This window comes from Barbus barbus (genome assembly GCF_936440315.1).
Source record: "Barbus barbus genome assembly, chromosome: 31".
In the NCBI taxonomy this organism is placed as follows: Eukaryota; Metazoa; Chordata; class Actinopteri; order Cypriniformes; family Cyprinidae; genus Barbus; species Barbus barbus.
The window spans coordinates 27,570,683-27,594,908 of NC_136759.1; the positions used below are offsets into that span (position 1 = coordinate 27,570,683).

At 35.5% G+C, this 24,226-nt stretch overlaps 1 protein-coding gene across 1 annotated transcript; it reads left to right on the forward strand.

Annotated features, from left to right (window-relative positions):
• Nucleotides 1–2,114: 2,114 nt before the first annotated feature.
• Nucleotides 2,115–23,175, forward strand: LOC306851016 (protein CASP-like). The gene is made up of 23 exons (XM_079387037.1): nucleotides 2,115–2,206; nucleotides 4,835–4,945; nucleotides 6,294–6,341; nucleotides 6,532–6,610; nucleotides 8,733–8,870; nucleotides 9,351–9,474; nucleotides 10,457–10,533; nucleotides 10,778–10,844; nucleotides 11,338–11,386; nucleotides 11,823–11,927; nucleotides 13,329–13,517; nucleotides 15,345–15,403; nucleotides 15,892–15,940; nucleotides 16,869–16,965; nucleotides 18,404–18,531; nucleotides 19,514–19,577; nucleotides 19,710–19,822; nucleotides 19,909–20,025; nucleotides 20,966–21,049; nucleotides 21,155–21,211; nucleotides 22,325–22,405; nucleotides 22,503–22,567; nucleotides 22,703–23,175. The coding sequence occupies exons 1-23, from the start codon at nucleotides 2,141–2,143 to the stop codon at nucleotides 22,752–22,754; spliced, it is 2,019 nt and encodes a 672-aa protein (XP_079243163.1). The 5' UTR covers nucleotides 2,115–2,140; the 3' UTR covers nucleotides 22,755–23,175.
• The last annotated feature ends 1,051 nt before the right edge of the window (nucleotides 23,176–24,226 follow it).

Below are 24,226 nucleotides of genomic sequence, written 5' to 3' on the forward strand. Positions count from 1 at the left end.
CTCTTGTCAGCGGGTTATAAGGCTCATTCGGAGAGGGCTACAGTTCCTCTACCGAGTGTGTGCTCTTAGCTGACATGTGGTGTCTGTGCAGCTGAAATTGTGTGCATGTGGGCATTCACATTGTGTGGACATAATGCTTCATCACCTGTAGAGACCTGTGTCATGGCAAGATTAATGTTAATTGTTGACAGAATATAATTTATTTTAATAAAACTATTTTATGACAATGTGTCAGTTTTTTACTTCTGTATTTTTTAACATTTGAAAATCCTGATTGCTATAGTGCATTTATTAATCTCTGGTCAGCTCTCACGAATACAAATGTGTGGTAAAGGCTGAATTTGTGTAAGCTGCTTGTGCTATTATACCACTGGTTCTCATGTTTAGGGGTGTGGATAACCAGTCGAAAAATAGAAAACAAAATAATATATAAAGAGAAAATATATGAAGAAAAAAAACTTTAGAAATAGTTACTGTTGGGAAAATAACTTTGGTGATGATATTGGCCTCAACTGGATCATTTAAAATTATTATATTAACCTATAATTCTAAGTGATTGTTCATCTAGTTTAACAGCCTTTTATATATAAATTCAGTTATACACATTCAACACGTGTAACTAAGTATTATAATGTATTCCTCCCTCCCTGACTGCACTCACTGACACTTGATAGACTTTGTCCCTCATGCTAGCCCTGACAAGTAGACCAGCGTGTAGTCTGCAGCTCTACATGCCCAGATTTATAATGATTCTCGCCCCTCTCTATGCTCTTATTATCATCTGTGAAAAAGGACATGAGGCTGGAAACGGACAGAGCCATAGCTAGGTTTCACAGCTTCAGAAGAGGTAAGCGTGCTAAGCAGGAGTATGCATGCGCGCCATAAACTCATTCATATATGCATTATGATAATAAACTTAAGGATCAATTATAAAACATGTGTATTTTTAAACGTTCATAACAACTGTAAAGCAAAATAAAAAAGATTTTTTACCCAAAGCAAAACTATCTAAAACATGTATAAACATGTTTTTGTTTTTTATATATATATAATGTAATGTGGATTAAAATTCATCCAGAGTAAATAATTATCATGGAAAATGTTTCTAAAAAATAAGTTTAAAAGTGGTCGGAAACATGGTGGTGGTGACGTTGAAGGAGAGCGACCGTGGTGCTGTAGTTCGTTTTTAGCCTAATGTTAGCTTTTTAGTTCTGGCGCTTGTATTTAGGCTTCAAAATTCATAATATTTGTATTACTTTGTAAAGATTATCTCGATTGTCAAAACGTTTCATGAACTATGATTGAACACAGAGCTTATTTTTTTGCGATTATCCAAAAGCCTATGGGATCCTATTGGGTTTTTGTCGAGGGAACCAGTTTCATGCTAACAGCCGATCCGCCTACAGAGTGACGTCATAGTTCCCCCACTCTATGGCCAATTAGCATAAAATGGGTCGGCCCGTAATATATATATTTTTAGAGAAATATACATATTGTGTTTCCTCATTCTGTATTTTTAACTGGATTGTTAGCGCGTTGACGAGTTGTGTTACTTTTCTAATCGTTTACCAGGATGAACCAATCGCAGTGTTTGTAATTACCGTTTGGGCAGTCCTTTCAATCGTTTAATTGAGATTGCTAGGTTATATTTTATTTTGCACCCTTTTATTGTTATTATGCACAAACGCTGTGAGTTTTGAATCGGCTGGATGAGTGTCTGCAGTGTTGCCAAGTCCTCGGCTACTTTAACACTGTTGCCGCAGGGTTATTTATTTTATTTATTTAACTTATTAATACATCAGCTTTACAACCAAACAAAGTACATACTCACATTCCAGAATAAATCCAATCTTATTCAGCCTTTGTTGAGAATAACAAAAAATAGAACAACAACAACAAAAGCGTTAAAATAAACCAAACTAAACCTGAAAGAAAAATAAAATGAAAATATGTATTTATTTTAGAAATAAAGACTGTTGGCGCGGGTTGAAGTGACCTCAATAACATGATTTAGCCCCTGAAACGTGTGTTTTACCCGGCCGAGCGTGATTATTAACACGATTGGACCAGTAGTTTTGGGGGGATTTTATTGTGAAAACCTGGCACCCCTGTTTGCTGTCGTGTCTCGTGAGGACGGAAGATGGCGGCCAGCAGCGCGGGGTCTGTGGGGCAGTTCTGGAAGCGCTTTAATCTGCAGCAGCTGCAGGTCTGTTATATCTTATACTTCATGTCTTCATGTGTGTTTGGCTCCTGCGTCGACTCATTGATCATCGAGTATCTTTGTTTATCGATCAGCTGCTGTGATGTAAACATTGTCAAAGTAGTCGCAGAAGAACAGACATGAACTTTCATTTAAGGCTAGACTCATATCTCAGTATTTTATCATCTAGATTAATCAGTAGTTATGAGTTAGTGTTTCTCCCAGAGCCCTCAGTAGTGTTTAGGGCGCAACAGTCACGAGACGAGTCAATCATCACAACACACGGAGCTATAATTGATCAGATTCATATTTAAACGCACTTGTCACTACTTAATGATTTAAGATGTCCTGCAAAATATGAAACATTGTTTGCAGTGAATAAGTCGATTATAACTGCAGTTACCTCTAATATATAATAGAGTTATATAGAGTTATACCTCTAATAGTGTTATATAGCGTTATACCTCTAATATATAATAGAGTTATATAGAGTTATACCTCTAATATATAATAGAGTTATATAAAGTTATACCTCTAATAGAGTTATATAAAGTTATACCTCTAATAGAGTTACATAGCGTTATACCTCTAATATATAATAGAGTTATATAGCGTTATACCTCTAATATATAATAGAGTTATATAGCGTTATACCTCTAATAGAGTTATATAGAGTTATACCTCTAATATATAATAGAGGTATATAGAGTTATACCTCTAATAGAGTTATATAGAGTTATACCTCTAATAGAGTTATATAGAGTTATACCTCTAATAGAGTTACATAGCGTTATACCTCTAATATATAATAGAGTTATATAGCGTTATACCTCTAATATATAATAGAGTTATATAGCGTTATACCTCTAATAGAGTTATATAGAGTTATACCTCTAATATATAATAGAGGTATATAAAGTTATACCTCTAATAGAGTTATATAAAGTTATACCTCTAATAGAGTTACATAGCGTTATACCTCTAATATATAATAGAGTTATATAGCGTTATACCTCTAATATATAATAGAGTTATATAGCGTTATACCTCTAATAGAGTTATATAGAGTTATACCTCTAATATATAATAGAGTTATATAGAGTTATACCTCTAATAGTGTTATATAGCGTTATACCTCTAATATATAATAGAGTTATATAGAGTTATACCTCTAATATATAATAGAGTTATATAAAGTTATACCTCTAATAGAGTTATATAAAGTTATACCTCTAATAGAGTTACATAGCGTTATACCTCTAATATATAATAGAGTTATATAGCGTTATACCTCTAATATATAATAGAGTTATATAGCGTTATACCTCTAATAGAGTTATATAGAGTTATACCTCTAATATATAATAGAGGTATATAGAGTTATACCTCTAATAGAGTTATATAGAGTTATACCTCTAATAGAGTTATATAGAGTTATACCTCTAATAGAGTTATATAGCGTTATACCTCTAATATATAATAGAGTTATATAGAGTTATACTTCTAATAGAGTTATATAGAGTTATACCTCTAATAGAGTTATATAACGTTATACCTCTAATAGAGTTATATAGAGTTATACCTCTAATAGAGTTATATAGAGTTATACCTCTAATAGAGTTATATAACGTTATACCTCTAATAGAGTTATATAGAGTTATACCTCTAATACATAATAGAGTTATATAGAGTTATACCTCTAATAGAGTTATATAGAGTTATACCTCTAATAGAGTTATATAGAGTTATACCTCTAATATAGTTATATAGAGTTATACCTCTGATATATAATAGTTATAACTCCAATAGAGTTATATAGAGTTATACCTCTGATATATAATAGAGTTATATAGAGTTATACCTCTAATAGAGTTATATAGAGTTATACCTCTGATATATAATAGAGTTATATAGAGTTATACCTCTAATAGAGTTATATAGAGTTATACCTCTAATATATAATAGAGGTATATAGAGTTATACCTCTAATAGAGTTATATAGAGTTATACCTCTGATATATAATAGAGTTATATAAAGTTATACCTCTAATAGAGTTATATAAAGTTATACCTCTAATAGAGTTATATAGAGTTATGCCTCTAATATATAATAGAGTTATATAGCGTTATACCTCTAATATATAATAGAGTTATATAGATCAGTGGTGTATGCGTCTGTAGATAAACACAGACATGAGAGAGCACTGTTTTCTATCTCATTCTGCCAGGGATTGTTTTGTTTTGTTTGTTTTATGAAGAGGCAAAAGAGACAGTGCCTCCTAAAAAAAATAGATTACAGGATAAACCACAATAAAAAAACAAAACAATACAAATATTATGAAATATGGCAATTCATCACTTATGAGCACAAACATCCTGCAGGGCCTTAAAAAGTCTGTTATTAAAAGTCTTAAATGATATAAGAAAAGTATTAATTTTTAATTTGGGGACGGTATATCTTATACTTTGTTTTAATAAACTGAACATTAATTGCATTGTTAATGTAAACGTAGGAAACATAATTGTGTTGGTTGTTGTTTTCTTGATAGTGTTTATGTATTTAACCTGAAAGAATGAGCCTCTACATCTATCAGTTGAGTTCATCTGCTCTAACTGTGACTCGCTGTCTTTCAGAGAGAGCTAGACAGCACCGCCACGCTACTGGCCAGCCGGCAGGATGACAGCGAGCAGTCCAGGAAAAAACTCGTCGACCAGAGCCGTGACTTTAAGAAGAACACGCCAGAGGTGAGCTTTATGGTTCGTTCAGGTGTGTGGCTCCTCCCTCACAATCCATTACACCAGCAGATGTCCACAGAGTCAGAGCTTCAAAGGATGCTTGTTTTAATTCTGTGTGAAGATTTAGACATTGGAACTGGAATGTTCAAAACATGAAATATCCTAACTAAATAAAATTAGGGATGGGCACAAGAACCGTAGGACTCCAGAAACTGGAAGTGACAGCAATCCCATACAGCAAAAAAAAAAAAAGATTTTCAAATATATTTCAATAAAATATTATATTTATTCAAATAAATGTTTGAAAATATATTTTGAGTATAGAAATCATTTTTTTAAAAGCATTTAAAAATATATTTTGACCTCTATATATTTCAAATACATTTAGAAAAAGAAATTGGTATATGAAGATTGAAAATAAATATATTTCCTATTTCAAAAATATATTTAATTGAGCTTCCCTGTTTGCAACATATATTTAGCATATACTTTAATTATATTTTGGCCACAAAAAAAATATATTTTATGCATTCAGACTAGCATATAACAGTTTTTTTATGCATATGTAAGTTCAAGTTTTATTACATTAATTTTGTGTATGTATTTGATTAATGTAATTTAGGATGAATTTATGTTAATTAAGATGTTAGCAAAGTGCTTTAGTTTACTGGTGTTCGTTCACTCAAGCAGCTCAAATGACAATATTGACTGTGATCAGATTGTTTAAAACAATATTTCTTATGAATGTTTATTTAAAAAATATTGATAATACATTAAGTGGGTTAATAATAATTTTTTATCATTTTGTTGTTGTTTATCAACAACAAAATTTATTATTCTGAAGGATTATTAACATATCCTTCAGAACAGTTTGTTTTAGTTCAAATGTTTTTATTATCTTCAGTGGAAATCAAGTCCATTTGGACTTCCTCTGCCAAGCATTTCTTTCTGTAAATATGCAGTTGTCAGGAAAGCATTTATTAAAAAACACATATTAGCCTCGAGTAACATGTTATGTTCACCTGTCTTTCTGCTCTGTGTGTGGACGAAGCAGGCTAAAATGTTGATAACATCAGTCTTCGTAAACATTATGGGCAATATGAAGTTCATCAAAATGATATTAGGTCATATTATTGTGACAGGCCTAGTGCACACACTTTTGCAGAGCCATGAAAGCAAGCAGGATGTCTGCCAGTCAGCGCTAGATGAGAAATGCACCGATGCTATGGGAAGTCTAGTGTTCTGTGTGTGTATGAAGTGCATCCATGATCTTTGATACTGAAGCTTTTTGAGTGTCAGATCATGTTTATTTCTGCATGCTTGCTTGAACTAACAGTCTTATATGTGTCTGATGTAGGATCTGAGGAAGCTTGTGGCTCCGCTGCTGAAGAGTTTCCAGGCTGAGGTGAGTTTTCTCCTGAACCGTGGAAGAAGTAAACCAGCAGATGCGTGACTTTATTCAGCACCACACAAAGGCGGTGTAATTTAATTTGTCAGCACAAGATGACACAACAGGACAGTCATTATGAGTTGATATGTTTGAGGGACAGTCGGGTGCTGTTTTTCTCATATTTTCTCATCTATGTCTCTTCTAGATTGATGCATTGAGTAAGAGGAGTAAAGAGTCAGAGACGGCCTTTCTAAACGTCTATAAACGACTGATTGATGTGCCGGGTAAGTCTGTGTGCCATAATCAAATGAGCTGCATGATTAAAACATCAGAATCCTCCAATATTTCCCTTTATGTTGCAGTAATAGTTGATAAAAATAATGCTAATTGCAGTAATATTCATTGATGAACCAACTGTATGCATATTCATATGCAGAGGCCACGCTGACAAAAATCTTTAAAGACTTTATTAATGTTTTACATCTGTACATCTGCCCAAAGTTGACATTGATCCTTCTATGAAACATTACAAAGACCCCAGAATTCCCATGGGCCCTTAATAAAAATAGGTTTTATGAAATTTAGGGTTATAAAAAGTCTTACATTTCTTAAATGGTATAAGAAAAGTCTTAATTATCATTTAACTTACATTTTGGGGATGGAAAAGCAGTAATTATGAATATGATATGGCTTTATGTGATTATTGAACTTCAGAAGGCTATGATTGAATGTGAGCGCTGCACGTAAAAACATCCTGCCATTGTGCTTCTACTGTTTGTAATCAATGAATATCACACATTTATGCCAAAAGATTGCTTATATTGCTTTATTATGGTGTTTATTGTAATGTGTTTTAGTTGGTTGTAAGAATGCAGATATTATCTCAATTGTTTTTTGTTTTTTTTGACTGAGCAGCCTGGAAGTATTATAACATTATTTTAAAATGAGTGAGAGTCCCATTGAATTGCTGGTTAGTTTATAATTAAAAGCCATGCATTATGCATAAAATCTCTCATTTCTGGTTATTATTGCTGCAGAATAAACAGTATCTGGCATTTAATTCAATGTAAACTCTTGTAGCTTCTCTGGGCAGCCGTGTCATAGGAAGAAAGGACATTATTTAGCATTCAGATTTTTCTAGTATCTGTAATCTTTCTGAAACCCATTATTATTGTATTAGCAAAATCTAATACTGCTTGACTTCTGATTTGTATGTATTTGCATTAGGAATGACCCAAAATTAAAATTCTTGTCCGAAGGCCGAATACCAAACGTTTTTTGGCATTTTTTCCCTCATGTATTTTACCTATTTTTTTTCACTATTGCATAAATTAGCTAAATAGCCAAAATGTGTTTTTTACTATTTTGTCTTGCTTTTCAAAGAAAAAAAATCTATTACAAAACAACAATTTAATATTATTTAATAAAACACGGAACATTTTTTAACATTCTAGCAGACATTATACCAACAAAGCACAATTTAACTTAAAACTTTAACAAATAATATTTTTGGCTATTTCTGAGACCCCCTTCTTGAATCAGGCATGTATTTTTTACTGTACAAATAAATGCAGGCTTGCTGAGCAGAAGAGACTTCTTTTTAAACATGAGAATATATTACAGATCCCAATTTGAGCACTGTATGTGTGTGAATGTTATAATAATATAATATAATTTATTGATGGAGCTGTTGTAATTACTATTATCATTAGTATTGTTTTACTTATTTTATTTTCCAGAGCTACAGTAAAATTAAAAAACTAACATTTATGAATGTTGATGGAGTTGCTTTTTCTCATCTTTTATTTTGGCAGAAGCCTGCAGGAAGACTCAGTGCTTCTTCTTGTTGACAGCAGCAGATTTATAAATGATTCTCTTACGAATTTGAAAAGATGTTTTTGCACTTAGAGCTGATAAAATGTGAAAACTGTAACTTGAATGCAATGTAAGTCGCTTTGGATAAAAGTGTCTGCTAAATGCATGTGCACTTATCACGCTGTCACTCACATGCCTTGTAAAAATTCATAATGTTACTGAGCAACTGACGAGTAACACTGCTTCACGCCTCACGCTGGTTGCTATTTGATCATGTCATTGTTTGGTGCAGTTTATTCAATCTTTTTGCTTATTCGGCCAAACACCGAAAGAGCCTTTTTTTGCCAATTACGGCCGAATAATTTCAGTTGCCAAACATTCGGTGCATCCCTAATTGGTATATTGGTACATAAACCAATTTGAGTACATATTGAATAAAGCATTTTAAACTTGCAGATACCCTGATTTGCAGATTGTCTGGGTCCAGATGGGTCAGTAAATGAAAATAACTCAAACTTATGTTATAAGAACCTGTGTTGATCAGTTTGAGAGCTTTGCTGAAGGCTGTGTTAACTGTGTGTGTGTGTTTAGATCCGGTGCCGGGGTTGGAGTTGTCACAGCAGCTGCATCTGAAGGTCCAGAGGATGCACGACATAGACACGGAGAACCAGAAGCTGCGTGAGACGCTCGAGGAGTACAACAAAGAGTTTGCTGAGGTCAAGAACCAGGGTGAGATATGCACACACATAACACTGGAAACATACTGTCATCTTTTCCTCATGATGTATTTAGTAGAGATGAAGTTAGGCTGAGACTCAAATGGCACAGCCACAAAATAATGATATTGTACTCTGGAGAAAATGGTACTGGATCATCTTTGCATTACATTGCTCTTTGAATTTTAAACTGTGCAAATCTGGGGTTTCGGTATCAATCTGCAGCTGTCAGTACGCCAGAGTCATCTCCAGTGCTGTAAATGGCGTGACGCACTGTGATGCACATCGTTTTCTGTTTGAACTGGTTATGTAGTCACACAAACAACACATCATAGCAGCGCAAACCCTCTACATCATTTTTCATTTCTCAAGGCTGTTTAAACAGGGACGGTCCACAACAGGCTCCACTTCGCCTGGCTGAGAATCAGAGGAGTGTATTAGCACAGGTTGTGTGTTAGTCACAGCTTCACTGAAATTTGCAATCTGTTTGTAGAGGTGACCATTAAAACGCTGAAGGAGAAGATCAGAGAGTATGAGCAGAGCATGAGGAACCAGGCAGAGAATCTGGCCCTGGAGAAACAGCAACAGATTCATAAAAACTATGAGGAGAAAGAGAGGTCAGTACCCATCGTGCTCCATCTCATCTTTATATAATCCACAGTAGGGCGGTGCGATTTGGGGAACATATCTAATTGTGATATTTTTGACAAATATTGCGATTTGATTTGCGATTTTTAAATTTGCAAAGTCTAGCTTCAGCTCAATATTGTCAATAATGTGCAGCACAGTATGAGTATCGTTACCCTGCTGAAATAAATAAATAAAATAAAATAATAGAAACCATCACAGAAATTCTTACAGTTTCCATAAAGAAAAAAAAACATTAGACCCCCTCCCAAAACACAATAGAAAATGTAATGGATTTAATGGTTATAATGGGAATTGTATTGGTTTTAATGTAAACTATAATGGTGTCTGCTGGTATTTGATGCATTCTATTGGTGGGATGTAATCTAGCAGATGGCAGCCAATAGAACGACAGTAATTCATATTGGAATAATGTAATGGTTTTTATGGAAACTGTAAGACTTTCTGTGATGGTTTCTATTATTTTATTTTATTTATTTATTTCAGCAGGGTAACGATACTCATACTGTGCTGCACATTATTGACAATATTGAGCTGAAGCTTGACTTTGCAAATTTTAAAATCACAAATCAAATCGCAATATTTGTCAAAAATATCGCAATTAGATATTTTCCCCAAATCGCACAGCCCTACTGTGCACCAAGATCGGTCCACAGGTTAGTCAGGTTTTTGCTTGAAAAGACTTTTTTGATGCGCATGGAGGAATATATTTGGTAAATGCATTGCCATCTCCCATTATTCATAATAACCTTTTTTCACAAAAACCACCTCAAGCGAGCGTAAAACCTTCTTGCAAATTAAGGGATTTTTATTTGAAATGTTGCGTTTCCATCACTTGTTTCTGATGCAATACTTCAAAATGTGCATAAAAACAGGGTGATGGAAACATAGCTACTGTGTCCCATCGTTTTTTTGTCTGTGAGTAAAGTATCTCTTGTTGCGTTCGAACAGGAAGTTCCAGGAGTCGCACGAGTCTTTGGTTGGTAAACTACAGGAAGCTGAACTCAAAGCCCAGACCCTGCAGACAGGTACCAGAGATGCCACTCTCAGTAGAACCGTCTGGCTGCTCAGAGGCCCGTTGTATTTCATTTGTCACTGCACTTCATCTTCTGATAAAAATCTCATCTGTATTTGATTTATTCATTCAAAAACTCTTTCTGCATGTACTAATAAACAGGAGCGTTGCGTAAGTGTGTGTGTGTGTGCACACTGGAGGTTATTATATATTTTAGATTATTATATAAAGCATTATGCTGTTGTGTGTCTCTGCAGCACTTGAACGAACTCAGACGGAGCTTTTTGACCTGAAAACCAAATATGATGAAGAGTCGACTGCAAAGTATGTCCGTGTAACTTCATATGTGGATCATCATTCATATTCATTTAACCAATTTATTATTAATCTCACCTAGGATAAACTCTTTCATGTTCAGCTAGCTTCTGACTATTTAAGTTGATCATTCACACTGTACACTTCCGTTCAAACGTATGGGATCAGTAAGATTTACTCAATGCTTAATACTTTTATTTAGAACACATTAAAGTCACAAAAATGGCATTTTCACCAATTTCAATTAAATGACGTTCTTTCTATTCTTTAAAGAAAAAAGAAAAATGTATACAGTTTCACAAAAATATTAGGCAGCACAACTGTTTTCAACTTTGATAATGTGAAGAAATATTTATATTTATTGGGCCACTTCTAATTAAAGAGTCTGTCTGGTCATCATCGTCATAATCATCACACAATAAGCATTGAAGCACATGAGTTCATCTCTGCATGTGTACACATGTATTAAAGAGAGATAATGGTGAATTTATTTGGTTCTCAGGGGTGATGAGATTGACATGGTGATGACTGATCTGGAGCGGGCCAATCAGGTACAGATTCATTCCTTTGTAACACTTTCATCAAGTTTCCAGATGACAGACACACAGTTTTTCCTCATCCTGGTTATGCATTTTTATATTGAAAATAATACATAAATTGTTAAAATGTAAAAAAACGAATGTTAGGGCTCGTTCATCAAATAATGATGAAAATGTTGTCGTCATTGTATCAATCTTATTGTCATCGTCATGCTGTCTAATCTTGAAATATATTTGCGGAAAGTGTCGTTTTGGAAATTTTGGTTGTGTTGACTTTCAGTGAAAGGACAGAAAATTTGTGTTTCAAAGATTAACCAAAGTTTTATGGGTTTGGAACGACATGAGGTCGAGTAAATGATGACAGAATTTCCATTTTGGGGTGAACTGTCCCTTTAAGAGCTAGGAAGATGATGGCGTTGTTAACTCTATTGATGATGCTTTTCTGCAGAGAGCAGAAGCTGCTGAGAGGGAGGTTGAAGCTCTGAGAGAGCAGCTGACTTCAGCTAACATATCATCCCCACCGCAGACACGGATCGACTCGACTCCATACACGGTACCTGCTCTCCGCTGCTGGTCCATATTACACTACAGAGCTGGCTGGTAGAGAGATTATAGGACTGCCGGATCTTAAACTCCTCAATATGGTTTCGCCAAATAAACTAAACCACTGCTATTATCTCATAAAGTATATAGTCATATATGTGACCCTGCAGCACAAAAGCAGTCATGAGTAGCACAGGTGTGTTTGTAGCAATAGACAACAATACACTGTATGGATCAAAATTATACATTTCTCTTTTATGACAAAAATCATTAGGATATTAAGATCATGTTCCATGAAGATATTTAGTAAATTTCCTACCGTAAATATATCAAAACTTCATTTTTGATTAGTAATATGCATTGCTAAGAACTTCATTTGAATAACTTTAAAGGAGATTTTCTCAATATTTAGATTTTTTTTTGCTCCCTCAGATTCCAGATTTTCTAATAGTTGTATCTCAGACAAATATTGTCCGATCATAACATCCTAGCTTATTTATTCAGCTTTCAGATGATGTATAAATGTCAAATTTAAAAAAATGGACCCTTATGTCTGTAAATAAACACTGCTGTTAACATAAAATCATAGTTTTGAGTCAACAAAGTAAACTTGTTTTTTAAGACCACACTGTGGACATCAGTCAAAAACAGCAAAAAAACTAATACTTGACTAACTAATGTAGGCAAAATCTTATTGAAGACAGTCAGTAATAAAATAACAGCAAATTACAAACAATAAAATGCAGTAGAACAAATAAATCAATTTATTTACACTGTCTAGCCATAGTATTCCAGTAAGAAATACTACGAAAATTAACCAAATGTAAAATAAATGTCTTCACTGCATAAATGAAACATTCTTCTTATCTTATTCAAGTTATAAGGTTATCAAACATTTGAAAATAAAGCAAAAAAGTGGACGATAGCAGAGTAGTTCTCAAATGCCATGCCAAATAGAGCAGCTTTCTTGTCCATGCAAGCTGTAATAAACTGAGTTTCGAGCACCAAAACCTCAGTAAATCATCAACAATAGTTCTGTAGTGTTGAACCAATGTGGTTTGAAGCAAGGATGTGTGACAGTTTCTATGGTTTTGGGAAACTAGCTAGTTCAGTGTGGTTACATAGCTGTGCAGGAAACCCAGCCCTGATCTCCATCTTTATTCTTGTACTCTTCTTTAGCTTTGAGCTGTGTTCATGTCATCTTTCTTAGTGACATACAGTGTTGGGGAGTAACTAGTTACATGTAAAGACTTTACATAATTTGATTATAAAATAAACTGTCGGTCCACATTCACCTCTTTCATCCGTTGAACATGAGTAATGCACAGTAAACCTCTGTGTGAGATCGGACACATCCAGCTGTGTCTGTGTGTGTTTATATGGTGCTCAGTGTCTGGTGTGTGTTAATCAGGATGAGAGTGCTGAGCTGGTGCTGCGCTCGAGTCTGGAGGCGGAGCTCAGTGCGAAGGAGCGCGAGATGCTCCAGCTGGTGGAGGACGTCCAGAGACTGCAGGCCAGCCTCTCCACGCTCCGAGAGCGCTCAGCTGCACAGATCAGCCAGCTACAGCAGCAGCTCCAGAGCCAGACCGCCACGCTCAAGGTAGACCTCCTCACTCAAGCCACTCTTACATTACTCTCCACTTTCAGTTTGCAAAACAGAACTGCCGCCCTGGATAGTTTTCTAAATGAACACCAAAAGCTGAAGTCCTGCAAGACTGGTGCATACTCTAGCTGAAGCTGCTCAAATGTTTGATGTTTGATGCTTTTTGCAGTTGATGTGACTGTAGGGATGCACCGAATGTGTGGCCGCCCGAAAATACCATTTTCAATTTTCAGCCAAAAAGAGAAGAATATACTTTTGAGTACTAACAAAACCTTTTTCCAAGGTTGGCAGGTCTAAAAAGTCTTACAAAATTATTTTATATTATTTAATAAAATAATAAATAATCATTACAATGCATTTTCGGTTTCGGTTTTCGGGCCAAGTGCATCCAGAATTTTCATTGCGGTGCATCCCTAGTGACTACAGAAATAGACTGGGTGCTCATCCAAATAAAGGCACAGCCATGTCTGTGAAAAATTGTACAGAAGACATGATGAGTAGGAATAGCATAGGTGCAATAATCCACAAATGCAACTACTGACAATAAACTCAAAGTAAATGTCATACAGTATCACATTTATTCATGAAATTGTATTAAAATCTTTCCAGAAAGTGTTTTCCCCCTGTATAACTACTAGTATTACTAAACAACTGCACACTTACAAAACATCTTATTAACAGTTGAAAAGAGTCACACTTTATTTTAAGGTCCAGTTCTCACTATTTACTACGACTTCTGCCTCAATAAACTCCTAATTTGCTGCTTATTAATAGTTCATAAGGTAGTTGTTAAGTTTAGGTATTGAGAAGGATTAGGGATGTGAAATATAATCATGCAGAATATGTGCTTTATAAGTACTAATAAACAGCCAATATGCTAGAAATATGCATGCTAATAAGCAACTAATTAATAGTGAGAACCTGATTTTACCAAGTTTACCAATTTAACCAATCAGATTTGAAGAACCAGTTTATAGTTTTTGTGAAGTTTAGGCTTACAATCAGCGTTTGGTGCTTGTACATCAGTGTCAATCATCTATCATGTCCTCTGAGTTTAGGGATTACTCATGGCTATAAGGTTAGATTTAGCTGTAGGGATATGGTCAAGACAAAATATGTAGGACAAAATATGTTGACCTAGGAACACATCTAACTCAACAAAATCAGGACGTGCGAGAACTTGTCCCTATACTAAAGTGTTACCTTGAAAAGAAAGAAGTATTTTGTTATTCAATGCAATAATGTGCTGTGACAGTTTACGAATTCAGACAGTCATTTTCATGTGAATAACCAGTCTGCACACATTACCGCCCAAAAGCATCTCATGGACCTTAAGTATGTAAAGCACAGAAATGGTGTTTTTTAAGCTGATAACATGAGATTTAGTGACTGATTTGTTAAAGAGATTGAGAATGATGAGAACTCATGAGTTCAGACCGATTCGCCAATTGATTGAGCTACAAATCATTATCCATCGTTTTGACAGACTAGGTTGTGCATTTTGTGTTTACAGATTGCAAACTGGTTTACTTGTGCAACCCATATAAACTGATCTATGCTTGGCAGAACTGAGTAAGTGGTGTCCAGTGGTCATGCTGGGCATTTGCATTGTCTAACAGTCACTGAAGCAATGCATAGTGATAAAAATGAAACACAAAAAATGAAAGATTGTGTCAGAAAGGTTTTCCGGGGGTATTGATATAGTGAACAGTGTGCATCAGACGGTTTGATCTTATACTTTAGTAGCCATGTAACAGGCTGTGTGTACGATTGAGCTGCTCCGCTGTTGTACATTTGCCCTCATCACAGTCTTCATTTGTCCAGCAACTGGAGGAGAAGCTGCAGACACAGACAGACTATGAGGAGGTGAAGAAAGAGCTCAGGTAAGAGATGCTGCACTCCTGCTGATAACATCACTAGTCTCATGGCCTGTTAAAGCAATAGTTCACCCAGAAATTAAAATTTGCTGTTAATTTACTCATCCTCAGGCCATCCAAGATGTGCATGACTTTTCTTGAGTAGAGCAGTAAAGATGATTTTTAGCTGAAACCGTGCTCCGTTGTGATTCATGCAATGCAAGTCAATAGCTCCGGCGCTATGAGAGTCAAAAAAAGCATATGAGACAACACAAAATTAATCCACGCGACTCCTGATGTTATATTGAAGTCTTATGAAGCAATCAGTCTGTGCGAGGAACATGAACATTATTACCTGTAATCCATAGACTCGGGCAGACAGGGGAATCTGATTCTCTTCTGTATATAAAACCAAACCCTGTCTTTCCTTAGAGTAACTAAAACTTAAAACTCTGAGTGTTATGTTGCATTATTTAATCATGGCTGAAGTAAAGCTGGTGCATTTATATTAACAGCATCCTGAAGTCGATGGAGTTTGGGCCGTGTGACAGCTCCACAGCACAGGTAAGCATGTGTTTTTTTGTTTTTGTTTTAGGGGCCAAGCCCCAAAGGGGCTATAGCCCCTATTGTAATTGTATGTTTTCTTTATTATTATATAAAGATTATTAATATTATGGACATGAATAGTGATCTGACCAAATTTGGGGTCTCTAGAACCAACTCTATAGCGCAAAAAAAATTCAACATTAAAATGGTAATAACTCCTGAACCCCTTGTTCTAGAAAAATGAAACTTAGTACACCTGATTACTCTCTTCATGCTCATCACATTCAATAGCTTACATTAAGACTCCACCCCTTACAGTAGTGGCCATTTTGAAAAGTACAGTATTCAGTCTTTTCGGTACTCCTCCTTCAAAATTGATCCAATTCTTCCCAAAATTGTCTCAGTGGATTTTTGGACTGAGCCGCACAGAAATTATTGAACTTATTTTTTTATTTATCTTTGTTCAAAAGTTATGATGTTGTGAACTTAACGAGGTCGACCCAAAATTGGTTCAGAGGCTGTATCTCGGCCAAACTTTGATCAATCGAAACTAAACTTGGTACGCTTCATCAACACCATAATCCGAGGGTCCATGCCAAAGTTGGGAACAGCGCCACCTATGGGTCGTGAGATACCAAAAATGCACATTTTTGCTTATAACTTTTGAACAGTCAGTCAGAAAATTATAAGGATGTCAATTTTGCCAGGATTGGCTGAACCACGTGTCTGCCATTTTTAAATTTGTTGACTTATACTAGTAATCTTAGCATTCTTCTAAATTACAGGCTAAACAATTACCATTCTGTTTACTGTGACTCTTCAGCTATTGAATTAACCATAAGCTGCGTTACAATTAACTTTACTTTGTTACGCTGCTAAAAATGCTAAATAACTTTTTAAGTTTTTTTTTTTTTTTGTGTTGATCTAATGTGATGTTCTCTCACAGGACTCATCTAAACCATTAGAGGTGTTGCTGCTGGAGAAGAACCGCAGCCTGCAGTCTGAGAGCTCGTCTCTGCGCATCGCTAACACTGAGCTCAGCAGTGAGTCTGTTTTGAGTCAAAAATGCCAACATCTCAAAAACTGCTTGTCAACTTCACATTTCAATAGCATATTTCCAATCAGCCATAAAATCTGACATGGCATCAGCGTTGTTTCTTACCATCAAATAATGTAAAAAAAAAAAATGCAGCAAAGGCTGAACATGAGTTTCACATAAAGACCAGCACCTGTCACAAATTTGCATCAAAATGCAGGAAATACTACGAAAATACTAAACCTGTTAACTATTGTCATTTAATCATCCCAGGCTCATTGGAGAAACATGCCTGTGGCGACATGATAAATGTTGGTTCTCGTATATTTAGTGACATTTTTAAAGTGAAATGTCCTGTGAGTGGTGCTTAAAGCATGTTTCAGATGTATGTGAATCTTGCTTGAAAGTAACGTACCCTAAACCTAATCGATGGTGTTAACAAAAGCAAATGTGAGAGAAAAACCGAAGCAGCCATGCTATTTTAGCTTGCTTCTACAAGTCTTTGAGCTATTTTGTGGAATGACTGATGACTCCTGTTCCATGTGACTCATAGTGCAGTGCTGTACCGGGTGAGCTACTGAGCAATTTTACTACATCAGAAAAGCCATACATATGGAGCTGGTTATGTGATGCAAAATCAGATGTATTATTTTTCAAATCATGCAGTCATGGTAAAAGTGTTTTGAGGTCATAACATATTGTTGTGCAAGAAAACACACAAAAATAAGTATTTATTAATTAACAGTCTGTCCTGTAATCATAATTAAGGAATAAAGGTTAAATAAAGCCATTTTAATAAACTGCCTTTATTTAGTGAAATAACTGTAGATGATGTTTCTGACTTTGTCATCACTATATCTCCTCTCTGTTTAAATTAGAGATGTCAATATTTAAATTATTATAACATTGATATCATTATTTTATTTTCATGCTATACAAATGATAAAATTACTAGTAAAACATTTAGGATCTAGATTTTTATGCAATGATCGTTTCTCACCATACAATACCTGTATCATAAGTATCAGTACTTATATGCACACTTGACCTTTGTGGCTTAAAGGGATAGTTTACCCAAAAAATACATTCTGTTATCAAATATCCAAACTTAAAAGTTTCATTCATCTATGAAACACACATGAAATTATTTTTAATGAAACCTGAGATATCTGAAATATCCATTCAAACAGAGAGAGCTGATGGAGTGATCACATCATCTGCTAGTAAATAAAAGGAAAGCTAAATTATTATGAGTTTATGATGTGAAGCTTCAATACAGATGCAGTCACTTCATATGATAACAGATTTAATTTAAGCTTTACATGTGAACATTGATCAATGCAGATACATAGAGCACATCAAATATGGTAAACAGAAGCTCAAATGTTAGTCATGAGGTTTGATATTGTGTGTGTGTGTGTGTGTGTGTGTGTGTGTGTGCTTAGGCCGTTATGCGTCTCTACAGCTGGAGTTCTCCGCAGCAGTGAAGACTAGCGCTGAACAGAAAGAGCTCATCCTCAAACTGGAGCAGGATCTCAGCACCATCCAGACTATGTCACGGCCCAATGCTGAGGTCAGACGCAAGCATGAGCTTCGGAGCCTATTATTATCACAATAATAATTGAGCTTTTCCTTTATTTACTAGCAGATGATGTCATCACGCCATCTGCTATTTCTGTTTCATGGACAGCTTTATGTTCATGTTTTTGATTAAAGTTCGGGGAAAAACATTAGCATTGGCTCAGGAAATGAATGCTGCTTTAATTATTTTTAACATGCTAAACTGTCCATATTAATAGCAGAAATTAACATTATCTAGCCCTAAAAATACTGACAAAGATTTACTGACAAAATAAAAGATACTGAGACAATTTCAGAATGAGGGCTGAAAATAATATATTTTTTTTCTTGTGCAAAAAAACATGAATAAATTATAAGTGAACCACAAGGAACATTACAATCAAAAAAGATAACAGTAGTTTTATTCAGCAAGGATTAGTCAAATTGATGCGACAGTAACTTCATTTGTAATGTTTCAAAAGATTTCTATTTCAAGATGCTGTTCTTTTCAAATTTGACTGGAGTAATGATGCTGGAAATTCAGCTTTGATCACAGAAATAATATAGTTTACAATAGATTCAAATAGAAATTTTGTAATATTTCATAATATTACTTTTTTTCTGTATTTTTGAGCAAATAAAAGCAGCATAGGAGACTTCTAAAGAACATTAAAGATACTAGTGACTTTTGTTTTTATATGTAATATAAGTGTTGGCAAGTAAAATCACTGACTCTCTGTTGAAGTCTTCAACAGGGCCCAGGTATTTAGTCGAACACTGAAAAGGCAGTTAGTAACTTGATCTGAGTGTGAAGACTGCTGATGCTCACTTTGTAGGAGGAGTAAAAAACTGTATGTGAATCTGTTCCAAATGACAGTTATGGAGGTTTGCAGTATTTTTCAGGAGATGTATGAACTGACAGCTGAACTCAGCCTTACACACAAGTACAAAAGGTGTCTTGATTGATTATCGATTGATTGTTTTTTGTCATCTAGGGTGCAGACAGCAGTGTGGTGATCGTCCCTGAGCCCATTAAAGAGGCCACCGCTCTGTTCTCAGGTAAACTAAAGCACATGCTCATGACAGCAGGATGACCATATAATGCTCATGGACACATAATACAGACTGTCATCAATCACTCTAGGCATGAGATGTTCATACAGCTGTTGTTCTCTGTGTGTTTGTGTTGAGGGGTGGGCGGCTCTCCTCAGACGGATCTTCCTCAGGGTCAGATGGACTCTCTGCTGTCCATCATCTCCAGTCAGAGGGAGAGATATCGCTTGCGTAACCAGGAGCTGGAGGCCGTGAGTGCACGTCACTAATGATTCCTGTTGCTCTGAGGAAGAGAGGCTGAATGTGCCATGTTGTTGTTGTTTTTGATGTCCGTCAGGCGAACAGCTCCATACAGCAGACCTTACAGGCTCTTCAGAGCGAGCTGGACAGTCTGCGGGCCGACAACATCAAGCTCTACGAGAAGATCAAGTTTCTGCAGAGCTACCCAAACAGAGTAAGTCGTTTGACATCTCGCTTCTGTGGATGATGAATAAACCTGGACATTTCAGCACTAAGGTGAAGTGGTCTGTAGCTCCTGTGGGGCCTAGGGGTGTGCGGTATGATTTTTCCGACACTGTTACCAATCAAATTAAATCAGTATCAACAAAATCCATCTTTGCACTCCAGACGTGGCACAGAAGCTGCATCTGAAGTGGTGGTTTGGTAAACTCATATTTATTTATTAATGATTAATTACACTGCAATTACAACTGTGACAATACTAACGCTGTGAGTTTTTATTTATTTATTTATTTTTTTTTTAAATATGAATGAATCAAGTAGTTTTTGACTTGATTCATTCAGAAATCAAACCCCACTGTGTTGCTTGGAGACTGCAATAGTTCACACTGTGGATTTGTTTGAAGTATTTTCGTTGGTGAAATAAAGCCAAATAAGACAATATTGTGTCTAAAATCTAACACACTTAATACCTTATTGTTTATTTAACTATTTAAAATCAGTATCTAATTTTCAGGGTGCTGATATTTGGGAAAAAACACATTTGTTGAGATTTTGCTTAGCTTTACCATCTAGAAATATAAGGCAATGATTATACAGGGGCATTTCGGCCCCAATATCTTCAATTTCGGGGTCATTCTACTAACTGCTTTCTACTAAGCTCTCAAGACGTGTTTGTTAACTTTTTGCAAAATAAGTGACGTACTCCAAGTCAGCTCACACATTGTTAAAACAACAATTATGATATTGTTGGAGATGGCACACATCGCACACCCCTACTAGTGCCATAATTGCATGTAGTTGGCCTGAATGTGGTCTTCATTTAGTATAATTGGATCTCAAACATCAGTTGTGTTCGGGGCATGAATGAGTTTGTAGGTCTCATTACAGTAGATGGTGAGCACTAAAGCCTGACGTGTGTGTGTGTGTATTAGGCTGGAGACAGTGATGATACAGTGATGCGTTACTCATCTCAGTATGAGGAGAGACTCGATCCCTTCGCTTCCTTCAGCAAAAAGGTGAGAATCTGAACATATTCATATTTCAGTTTTGGAATTGTTTGTTGGTTTTGTGCATTCAGGTTTTAGTTGTGATGTGTTAATAATGTGATTTTCTCTCTTCAGGAGCGTCACAGGAGATATCAGAGCCTCAGCCCGTGGGACAAGGCCACGCTCAGTCTGGTGTGTGACCTGTGTTTGTGTTGAGATCGTCTAGTGCTGTCAAAATAAAATACATCCAAAATCAGTTTTTGTTTACATAATATATGCGTGTGTATATATTTAATATATTTATATATATATAATATAAATATGGATGTAAATATATACATGTAAATATTTTCAAAATATATACTGTATGTGTATGTATTTATATATACATAATAAATATACACAGTACACACACATGTAAGCAAAAACTTTGCGATTAATCGTTTGGCAGCACTAATATTGTCATATACAGTAGTACACACGCATGTGAATCAGTGCGAGCATCTCATGGTCCGGTGTTTTTGTTTTTCATGTGGATATACGCCACAATAGGAATTTATGCTAAATTTCAGGTCTCCTTGGGGTTTTCCTCCGAAAGAAAAACTATGGTTTCAATTTTGAAAACACAAAAATAACAACAGCCGTAAATATTAGTATTGTAATTATTCTATTAAAACCATTATTATTATTATTATTAAACTCTTTATACTATTTGCTAGTTTATACTACATTAGTATTAAATAAAGGAGTAGCATAGTTCTTTGATTGGCTTAATTTATTTATTATTATTTTTATTTTTTTTATAATTTAAAGGAATAGTTCACCCAAAAATGAAAATTTGCTAAAAATAAAAAATGTCGTCAAATTTTCATTTTTGGGTGAAATTAGGTTTTTGGATTTTTTTGTTTTGTTTTTGGGTTCCTTTAGTGAAATAAAATATTTGAATAATAATGTTGAATAATTTGCTATGGCAGTGAGTTGGAAAATGACCATGTGTAAACTGAAGCAGCACGAAAGCATGTGATCTAAGACTTCAAATATTGTGGTACTCCAATCTATTTTCTCAAGGTTGGCAGATATCTGCAGTGTGTAACTTTGGTGATCACATGACCAAACATACAGCGATTCTATATTTTAGTTAAGAGTGAAAAACATCCAGATGCTTGTACAGACATTCAGAGCTAAGCTGACACAACACATGCTCACATATCACCAAACCTGATATTGTTTTTCATGTGTTGTTTTGTCATTTCCCTCGTCTTTTGCTGCTGCTGTCTGTGCTGATGCTCGGCGCATCTGTTTCAGGGTCGTGTGATCCTCTCCAATAAGACGGCCAGAACTGTGGCGTTCTTCTACACGCTGGTGCTGCACTGCCTCGTCTTCCTGGTGAGTCACATGATCCTCGGTTTACACTGTCCAGCACAGCTCATGTTGTCCTGCTGTCTTAAGCATTTTGCCTGTGTGTGTGTGTGTGTGAGATCAGGTGCTGTATAAAGCCGCCTGGAGTGAGAGTATCGGTCGGGACTGTGCTGCATTTTGTGCAAAGAAGTGAGTGTTTTTACCCTGTGCGACTTTCCTGAATTTGATCTAATGAGTTTCTGGTTTTGAACCACTGTGTTCACATGAATTGTGTTTAATGCATGTGTTTTCTGGTTCACACACACACACTCTTTCTTCCCGCAGATACTCAGACCACCTGCACCGTTTCCACGAGGATGGAGACACGTGGCAGTAGCGGCTTCTGTCCACTAGAGAGAGAGCTGTTCACATCAGTCACATATTTATGACATGAAAATCATAGCTTGTCGTTTAATTACTGGTATTAGGACCAGGTTGGTTTGGGAATATACTGGGTTAAATATTAAACTGACATGAGGTTTAACGGTTTGATGCTGATAATTTACATGATGAGTCATGTGTTGAGCATCTTTTTTATTTGAAATCAGTCATTTCTAACATCTGTAACACCTACCCGGGGTGATCTGTTGCTCTTGCATACATGATTATAATGCTTTACAGAGAAATCAGTGGTAATGGTTTATTTAACTGTGTGCCAGATACAGCGTCTGACACTATTTATATCCCTTCATTTTGTATATTCAACTATTGGGACTTTAGGTGTAGTCTCTTGAAATTAAATTTAAGCTTTCAGGGAATTTCAGTGTGTTTTCTTTATTATGACATTAATCTGTTAATAAAACTAATAAAATAAAATTAATACAAAATTCGGGGGTTGGTAAGATTTTTAATGTTTTTGAAAGGAGACTTTTGCTCAAGGCTGCATTTATTTGATCAAAAATACAGTAAAAACACTAATATTATAAAATATTATTACAATTTTAAATCTGTTTTCTATGTGAATATCTGTTAAAATATAATGTATTTCTGTGATCTGCAGCTGTATTTTCAGCATCATTACTGCAGTCTTCAGTGTCACATGATCTTCAGAAATCATTCTAATATACTGATTTACTGCTCAAGAAACATTTCTGATCATTATCAATGTTGAAAACAGTTGTGCTGCACAATAATTTTGTGGAAACTGACGCATCTTAATTTTCAGGATTCACAGATGAATAGAAAGTTCAAAAGAACAGCATTTATTTGAAACAGAAATCGACTGTAACATTGTAAATGTCTTTACTGTCACTTTTGATCAATTTAATGCATCCTTAATATAAGTATTGTTTTCTTTCCAGAAAAAACCTTCTAATCTTTTAACAGTACTGTGGATGAGCCAATAATTGGAGATATTTCCACATTTTCTTTACTGATTCAGAGGAACATCTGTGGAGTATATGAAATGTGTGAAATGGCATGGACTCCTGCACACTGAAAGCGGCATCCGCTGAACCTAATTATTAATAAATGAAGGGCTTCCTGTGGGCTGCAGGCGGTGGTCAGTCCTGAGAATATTTCTGGACTTACACTGATGATGCTCGAGCAATGGGCTTCTGCTCATGGGTTCATCTTTTCATCGTGGAAGCAGAAGTTAAAGGCTCGTTTTGTAATGAATAATTAGTGAGATGGAAAACAGTCTCCTCCATCAGTCTGCAGACATCCAGCGGGGTGTTGAGCGTTTGAATAATTCATCTAATGGCTCTTAATGAGTCCAGACCCTCAGCAGTTCATTCTGCTGTACATCAGCGTGCAGGGCTTTCCCAGGAGCAGCTGGGTCTGAACATGAGATGTTTTTAACACACGCAC